Genomic DNA, 10,049 nt, shown 5'->3' with positions numbered 1-10,049 from the left:
CTATAATTCGTGTCTCAATGACATGTTTTCCAAGCCTAACAATTTGTAACCTGATACTTTTGCACAGACTTTGGTTTGGTCGATATTACGAAGTAACATGATCGAAAAACCTGCTTTTAGTGTAAGTTTATGGTTGGGAATTCTAGATGCCTTAAAAGCATTCAACACGCCTGGAGAGTAAGTTGATTCCTCAAAACAATCTGCCGACTCTGTCTCACATATAGAATTTGAACCCATATACATTTTCCCTTCATCTTTCATCAATCCTAATTTGTAGTCATTGATAACATCAACATCTTCATTTGTAGAGACCAAAATAGCTTTATCTTGAAAATATGAAGGATCATCAATATGGTTTTCAAAAGACGAATAAATGGTGGATACAATTGAATGGATATGGTCACCTGTAGAGCGAACGATAATGTCTTCTGAAAATTCAACTTGAGATTCACCATCATTAGGACCACCAATATTACATTCACTAATTTTAAGAATCCATTCAACAAATGTTTTTGTCTCATCCAAATCATTAGTTGGAGAACCAACTTGAAGCCTCATGTTTATTGTTAAACGTAAAATTATACATTCACGCCATAATCTGGATGAATGCAATGATGCCTACACAATATCCGAACGATTGCCTCTTTGTATTAATGAAAGAATTTGTCTGAAGTCGCCTCCAAATACAATGGTCTTGCCTCCAAACAGTTTATGCATGTCCGATGAACATATAATGTCTCTAAGTGTCATATCAAATGCTTCAAAACAATGACGGTGCATCATCGGAGCTTCATCCCAAATGATAAGTCTCACTTTGTTCAGTAGTGCAACAAGATTGTTGTATGGCGCGATATAACAAAATGAATCCTTGTTAAGTTAATTGATATATTAAATCTTGAATGAGTTGTCCTACCACCAGAAAGCAAGAGTGCTACAATTCCACTTGAAGCAACGTTGATAACAATTTCACCTTTGGATCAAATAGCAGCAGACAAGGTCTTCCAAAAAAATGTATTTTCGGTTCCTCCATAACCATAAAGGAAAAAGACATGCCCTTGTTTGTTGTTAACAACATTCATAATTGTTTCATAAACATTTTTTTGCTCGACATTTAATTTGGAATGCAAGTCTTCATGCTCAACTTCAAGAATAGGAGGATCAGAGTTAAGCTCATCTTGAATTAACATATTGTATGTAACAACCCGTTATTTCAAGTCCAAGTAAGTTAAACTTGTTCAAATAAAAATCTAAGCTACAACTGTGTACAAGTGAATTAACATTATAACAATAATACAATAAGAACTTTAGATACCAAGAAATACATACTTATATATGTTAATATATATATATATATATATATATATATATATATACACACTTTGAAAACATACTTATATAAGTTATAAACACTTATATATATATTGAAAACTATACATATATAACTTAATACATAAGTCAAATAAATAAAAATATTTGATTTAATATAAGGGAAATAATTTTATTATATATATGTTTTTGATTTTTAGAATTTAGAAATCTATAACACTTGGCCGAAAAACATCAAAAATGGATCAAATGTGAGGACCGAAAACTACTCCACCGAAAACCTCCGCATGGAGCCCTCCTCGGACCGAAATCAAGGTTTTCGGTCAAGACCGAAATCATGCGAGGGATCTTCTTCTTTGGACCGAAAACAGCTTGAACGCAAACTCCATTTCACACCGCAAACCTTGGACCGAGAACATGCACCGAAATCATCTCCTTTTTGGCCGAAAACTCCTTTAATATCTAGATATTTAGCTTCAATCGCCTCATATTTTACTTCATATTTAAGATACCTAATAGAAATCACTTCCTTTTTACACTTCCAATAACGAAAGCATTCCCCAAACCCTCTCAAATATCAAACTTATTTTCCTTTCATTCCAAGATCAAACAACTTTAGGAAACTATTTGCTTCCAAATACTTACAAGCTTTGGTAAGTTTATTCATAAAAACTTGTGTTATACAACAAATATATAACTTGTATATTATTAATCACATATTATTATATGTTTAAAAACAATTAGGACACGATTAGCTCCCTGTGTTCTAGCCCGAAGTCACTGTTACTATCATATTAACTAACCGCGACTACATACAAGGTGAGTTCATACCCCTACGTTTTCATATTTTTCACTATTTTAGGGGGGGGGGGGGGGGGATACAAGTGTAACACAAGAAATTTTGTGTTAATATCTAAATGTTTTCAATAATTTGTCAATCGTTGCCGTTATTGAAAACACACACACACACAGACACACACACACACACACATATATATATATATATATATATATATATATATATATATATATATATATATATATATATATATATATATATATATATATATATATTATATAATTAAGATTCGACAGGCTTAGAATTGATAATTTTGCTCCATTTCCTGTTCCTTGTTTGGTTGTGGGCTTGGGGTAGAATTATTTATTCGACTTCCTATTTAATCATAATTATATAAATATTATATTTATATAAGTATAAAACCATTTAAAACTTGTTAAACAAAAATATTATTTTTGCAATCTATTTTAGTACTATTTGGACATAAATGTTGAATTTCATGAAACAACCATATCACGGATTTTACAATTTAAACTTGCTGAATTATTTACAATACAAAGGTTTTCGTTTCAGTAAAACATATACATATAAACTATAATAAGTATAGTTTATGGAACTTACATATTATTTTTCAAAGTTCAGAATACAATACGGAAAACAAACATATAAACTATAATAAGTATAGTTTATTGATCATATGCACTACTTTACATGTTCAGAATACATCATGGAAAACAAACATATAAACTATAATAAATATAGTTTATAAGATATACTTACAGTTTATCCATTACAAAGTAACTTTTCATTATTCTACACGTAACCGTCAATATAACATTTGTGAGACACACTTCACGTACTTATCTAAGTACCAACCAAGTCCTGATATTATAACCAGGGTCTCCTGGAGGGAGAGCGTGACACTTGTGTATAGATCTATACGAGATTGACAATCCCGCACCTTAACTATTCGATACAGTTAGGGCGGCAGGCCTGTGGTGACAAATGTCGTACCGATTGCGACGCCTGAAGAACGTCGTGTTCATGCCATCTTAGGTCATCAAGCATGGTTATGATAACTCGCAAAGTTGGTATTGAATAAAACGATTAGTGTATGAATAAGTAAACAACTTCACATAATTTTATTAAATAATAAAACTATAATACAGTATTTTACAAGTACAGCTGGTGAATCCAGACTCTTACAATTACACAGTTTTTATATAAGTACAAATGCATAATACTATTCCAGTATAGAGAAAACATACTTTTCATGGTTTTATGTGAATTAAAACTACATTATACTATTTCAGAGTACAATAACATTTACACGTTTTGGTCTTAGGGTATTAAGACTACAACACATTATAACAGAAAATATAGGATTTTCTGGAAAAACATACTTACATTTTCAAGGAACAAATAACAAATTTTAGTTACAAACATGCTTATGAACTCACCAACTTAATTGTTGACACTCTTTTCAAAACTACTTGTATTCTCAGGAAATCAGTAAACAGGTATCCACTGGTTTTGAGAAGACGGAGCTTCATAGACTCATGTCTTTTAGTTTGTGCTATACATTTTGGTGTTAAGTATGTATTGATTTGAACATGAATGTAAAACTATACTTTATCAATGTAATGGTTGTTGTGCTTTGATTACTATTATGCAATTGTTGTGATACTGTACATGACGTCATCCGCTCCCGAACGTTTCCGCCGTTCCGGTTTGGGGGTGTGACATTGTAGGACTCTTGAATGTATCTATGATCAGGAAATGGCATGTTGGGTATTTGCTTCAAACTCACTCCATAACTTAATAATGATTTCTCTATGTATGACAATGTAAGGTTGAAAATTGCATCCAGTTTTAGCTTCAAGCCTGAAAATGCAATAAACAATTAAATAAATTATAATAGTATATAGAAGTAAGTTCAAATAAAAACAGTAAATAGTGTGAGAACGTAAAAACACTATGTTTATGTTATTATTCTGTAATGAATTTTGTATATGTGTATTGTTGAAGTAATTCTAATATAAATATTAACTTTCGATTAGTCATATATTCATTACAATGTTATTATTCTATTATAAACTTATAAATGTGCATTTTTGTAGTAAATTCTAATTTTAATTTTAACCTTTAACTATTCATTTATTCTTTGCTGAATAATGACATAAAGTTGTCGATACAAAATTCATTGCAGAATAATAACATAAAAAAGTGTTTTTACGTTCTCACACTATTTACTGTTTTTATTTGAACTGTCCCCATAGTATATATATATATATATATATATATATATATATATATATATATATATATATATATATATATATATATATATATGGGTTTTGATAAGATTTTGTAATGAGATAAAATGTTGTAATTTTTTTTTACTTTGTTTCTCTGTTTTCCATGCATAAGGTAAAAATGGTTCAAAATGAATATTTTTAAGAATTTTTTAGCAACTTACGTCCATTATAGGCGTGTTTAATAACATATAAAATTGGATTAACATGTGCCAAGTTTTGTTAAAATTTGGTTGTCTTGGCAATGTAAAAATTGGTTTGTTTTAGATACATGTATAAATGTAGAAAATTATAGCAAGGTACTTTTATTAAAGAGGAATTTTGAAATCAGGTAAATATGGTTTGTAACGAGGACATTTTGGTAAAAACAAGACTATTTTGTCAAGGTTAAAATGGTAAAAATGATGTTTGTTTTCACAGCAGATGAAAATAGTGCAAAATATACATATTTTAGAGATATTTTAGCAATATACTTCGATTAAAGGGAGATATTGACATACTATAAACTTGGATTAAAAAGAATACTAAAAAATTTATTGTTTTTGAAATGAAAGAAATGGTAAAATGATGTTGTTTGGAAATCACGAAAAATTGTGAAAAAAATAGCATTTTAAGAGTAATTTATAGTAATTTATTTCCATTTATGAGATTAGTTTGACATATGAAAAAACGGTTTAAAATGAAAATTTTTTTGTGAAAATGATAAAAAAAAAAAAGGGGGGGGGGGGGGGGGGAATGATTAGGATTCAACTGAAAATTGTGCGAAAATGTCATTTTTAGAACAATTTGTAGCAATGCACTTCCATTCAAAAACAAATCGTAATACGAAGTAAAAAAATGTGGCTTTTGGCTGTGTTATTTCATTTACTATAATACTAAGCATACAAAATAATGACGTTTGTTAAATTCTACCAAAACTTTATTTAAAGTTGAAATTCATGAAATTTGCAATTTTTTTGTATTAGTTTGAATTAAAAATAACTATAAATCAATTTATTTACCTGTGACGCCGATTTTTTTTCACGAACATGAATGGCATCATCCAAAAGACAGTTATAGATCTCTTTAAAAACATGATCAGGCCTCGACAAACTATCTGATGTAATCAACATAACAAAGACAGACCTGTAAAAAGAAGCACTAGCCTAATGATATGTTTCGTTTATTGACGAAATGTACTCTCTATCATCATCTTATAGACCAAAAGCACAGCAAATATCTTTGTAATACTCATAAATGGTTCCATTAACCGTCCTAATATCTTCATAGAAAGTAAGACCCTTCATTTTGTTCAGCAAAATCTGAAGGTAATAAATGTCACCAGACATGGGAGACACATGATTTATTCGGCCAAGTGCCTTGGCCTTTGTTTTTCTTCTTGTCCTTATCTTATCTGATTTATTACAAACATATTGAGTTGGGAATTCAGCATGTGATAGCTTCCGTGCATTTGCATCATGCTTGGTACATTCCGTCCGGGTCACAAATTGAGAAGCAACGACACCGGGTTTAGAAACAACTTTAGTAACTTGTTGGTATGCTTTAAAGACAACATGCTATTTGTGTTCAATGTGAAATGACAACCTTTCGACAGGCGGTGTTCTATAATGAATGTCATACCTAAAAAGTCTCTAACATGCCTCACTTATGGAAATATAACAACAGTTGTAAAACTCACCAATTTCATCACGGTCGTTATATTCTTTATGTTGTTTCCTTTTTTTGTGCATAAAAATAAATGTGGTTATCCTATCTGAAAGACCCACACTTTTGTACTTGACAATTGTTACTCCGAAACATGCTACATGCATATTCATAAAAACAATATTTTATATTGATAAAGTGATTACAAACTACTGGATACAAACCGACTATTTCAAAGTGTTATATATTACATAACTTCCCAGGATTCTATAGTTTTATACATATGGGAGTGCAAAATACAATAGTTTCAAACTATTCGAAAATCTTCTATCAATACAATAGTTTCAAACTATTCAAAAATCTTCTATCAGTATATAACTATACTGGATGCTTATCTCCTGCAATTTGTTAAACATTGAGAGGGTAAGCGGTGACGCTTAGTGAGTTCAATAATAGATACAATATAACGTTATGCCATATATATACTTCAATATGTCAGAAGCAAAGAGGAACAAGGAACAACAAAGCCATATGTGAATCATGTGACAAACTTTCTATATCAATCATTGATTTGATTCAAAGATATACAATCAATGAGACATAATAATTTCCATACTTGATATACATCAATAAAGCTTTGGCCCAAATGGCACAGAAGACATACAACTTCGGATTAACATTTTGGTAGATTTCAGGCTTATAGCCATGTCTAACCTTCTGCCAATACCACAGAATAGAAATCATTCTCTTACGGAGACATGTTCTACATGGCCAGAGGCTACATACCAGTACCAATATGAATCTAAGTCCTTGTTGGATTAGTGTCTAAGTCCATAACTATTTTGGTATGTACTTGACCCGATTATGAGCATGGTCCTTTTGGGTTGCCTTCACCATAGCAATATGTAGGATGAATTAAGGAGAGAAAGGTTTAATTATGATTCATTAATATATTATAAGAATAATATATTAAAGGAGAAATCATAATGTTTAATTGATATTAGTCAAGAATTAATTGAGAATTAATTTTGTGGCTAAAAGAGATTAATTAAACTTAGGGGACTGGATTTGTAATTATAAGATACTTGCAATTGGGCTACGGATCACCTAAATAATATAGGTTGGACGAATTCTATGGGAAGCCCATAAGGAATTCGTCCAAGGGATATGTTAAAGGAGTCCATGGGCTGCTTAGGGCTTAAGCAGCCAGATTAGGGTTTCCTAGTTGTAAACCATAATAGCCTACATGTAGATAAAGGACCCTTAAGCCCCAAAAACGTGGACAAGTAATCCTTTAGGGTTTCCAGCCGTTTTTTGGTGCCTCCTCTCTCCTCCCTCTTCATCCAAGTTGCTTAGTGGTGTTTGTGACTCCATTAGAGGTGCAACACTTGAGGCACTAAGCTTTCTGAAGCCAATCAAAGCAATGATTGATTGTTATTGCTATATAACAATCAAAGGTAATTACTAAACCCTTATTTCAGTTCTTATTTGATAGATCTAGGGTTTATAGCTTTGGATATTCAATTGCATGTTCATTAGACAAACTAGATCCAAAAGCTATTAGGGTTTGCATGTACACCATAGGAATGATGTTTTGCTCGAAACCCATCAGTCCTTTCACTGATCACATGGTCAAAGGTATTACTTTGCTATTAAAAAAAACGAATAAAAATAACACGGGAAAATAACCCGGAATAATAACACTGAAAAGCACATAGCACATATAACACATAACATACAATTGTTCCTATATATTAAACTCACCGTGAAATAACCGGGGGTTAAACTAGTAATTTGGGCAGCACTTCGTTACTATAATTAGCTTTCTTCGTTGAAAATCGGGAGTTTTCTTGAGAATCGGTCCCTGCGAGGGTTGGGCTTCAAAACCGTAAAGATAATTTTTTCAGGGTCTCCGGGCACTTCGGGACGTGTTTCGGGTGCTAAAATTGATACCGGGGCTTCGGGGGATGTCAAAATAGTGAAAATATTGAAAAATGGGTGAAAATGGAAAAATCTCCAAAGCTACCCGGGAAGGCTCGCAAGCCTTGTATTTATAGAGGAGAATGTGAGGGTTCGGCCGAGAAGGGGACACGCGGCTGCTGGAGCGAAGGCCACGAAGCGAGAGGAGCTGGCGCGCATGCGAGACTCGGACGCGACACGGGGCGAGGCACGTCGGACGGGGATAGGCTTCGGCTTCGGTCCAATCAGAAGGCAACACGCGTCGGACGTTCGGACGCACAGCGCATTGGGTGACTAAGGTGCTTCGGACACACGGCCTACTCGGATAGAGGGTGACGTGGCCGGTTCCGGGTAAGGCTTATACATGCGAGATTCCTCGGAAAATGAGCCCAAATCTTCTAAAATCCATAACTTTCGCATACTAGCTCCGTTTTTGACGTTCTTTATATGCACAAGTAGGCGGGAATATATTCTACAACTTCGTTTAGACTTCGTCGGCTAATTTTGAATTTATTTTTAATATTATTATTTTTAACAGACCGGGACAGGAAAATCCGTTAAAAATTCATAACTTCTTCATCTGACATCCGTTTTCGTCAAACTTTTTACCGTTGTACTACTAATGACGAGACCTTCAATTCTCGTTTAGGTTGTGTCAGCTAAAAATCACTCGATCTAAAATTCGAGTTTTTAGCTGTCTACTGTTAAGCTGAAATTTAGAAAAATCATAACTTCCTCATACGAAGTCAGATTTTGGCGTTCTTTTTATCGAACTTCTCGGTTTAACGAATACTACGACTTTCATTTAGATTACTAAGGCTAAAAAGTAGTTTATCAAAAACTCACTTTTTACGTCATTCGGCGCCGTGCCGGTTTTGTCGCGGATCTTCGATTGATCATAACTTCTTTGTTATAACTCGGATTTCGATGAGGTTTTCGCCTAAATGTTTCTAACGAGATTATCTACAACTTTCAATAATAAAATTTTACTTATTTCAAATTTTATATTTTCGTTAAATTTCACCATTTGACATTTGATTGGAATCTCATAAGACTTCCAATACTTTCTGAATGATTCTAAGCATAGTTTTACTTCATTTCTAGTAAAAACTATCTGTTAGAACTCAATTACTCAAATTCACATAATATTTCATAATATTATTTACTTAAAACACGATTTCAAAACGTATATGTTACACTATCCGATCATTTGTTAATGTACTTAAAAAGATACTTTATCGATCCATACGGGCTACACCACTCTAGATTCATATGCGTTTACTATTGCTTCAAAATGATCTTATTATATGAAACAACATATTTGAAAATACAATAAACATGTCATAAATAATATTAAAATCATATATATATATATATATATATATATATATATATATATATATATATATATATATATATATATATATATAGGAACAACAAAAAAACATATATAATAACTATATTTTTATAATATAATGTAACTTGTTTATTGATGTTATGTATTAAAACATATAAAATATATTTAATATAAACAAAACATATCTAACGAATTAAATTTAGCTAATGATTAAAATGGAGTTTTGTATATACCTGTTCTCTAAACCAACAACATGAATTTTTTTCCTCTTAATCATCTGGTTCTCCAATGGCTGGAAATTCTCCTGCAGATAAGCGTGCATATATTGCACCGGAAAAGTACAAGAACATTTTCAAAAGTTAAGGATTGAAACCGCAATGGATACATCTGAACCTACATCTTATAAGCAGATGACTTAATATTTCTCCATTAAGTTGTTCTTTCTTTTGTATTAAGTTAAATAGAAACCACCATATATTAAATAGCTTACTGGATCAAGTCATGTCCGCATTAAGGCTTTGTTTGTCATATTTTTTAAGCTTATTGCAATTTAGTATTTGGTAAGACCATAAAAAATTGATTCTTGTTTTTTATTTTTTATTTTTTATTTTTATTTTTTGTAATATGTTGACAGATTGCATACCTGCAG

General features: G+C 31.8%; 1 protein-coding gene across 1 annotated transcript; it reads right to left on the bottom strand.

Annotated features, from left to right (window-relative positions):
- Nucleotides 1-558, bottom strand: LOC145139724 (uncharacterized). Its single transcript, XM_079073448.1, has one exon. It carries the CDS (start codon nt 556-558, stop codon nt 1-3), a length of 558 nt encoding a protein of 185 aa, XP_078929574.1.
- Between the last annotated feature and the right edge of the window lie 9,491 nt (nt 559-10,049).

This window comes from Lactuca virosa, chromosome 9 (assembly GCF_052849685.1).
Source record: "Lactuca virosa cultivar CGN04683 chromosome 9, Lactuca_virosa_CGN04683_v6, whole genome shotgun sequence".
NCBI classification, from domain to species: domain Eukaryota; kingdom Viridiplantae; phylum Streptophyta; class Magnoliopsida; order Asterales; family Asteraceae; genus Lactuca; species Lactuca virosa.
This window is presented reverse-complemented; position numbering and strand designations above follow the sequence as displayed.

What these genes read in the sequence shown, in the direction of transcription:
- LOC145139724 (XM_079073448.1), bottom strand. Translation starts at nt 558, where the DNA reads ATGAGGCTTCAAGTTGGTTCTCCAACTAATGATTTGGATGAGACAAAA.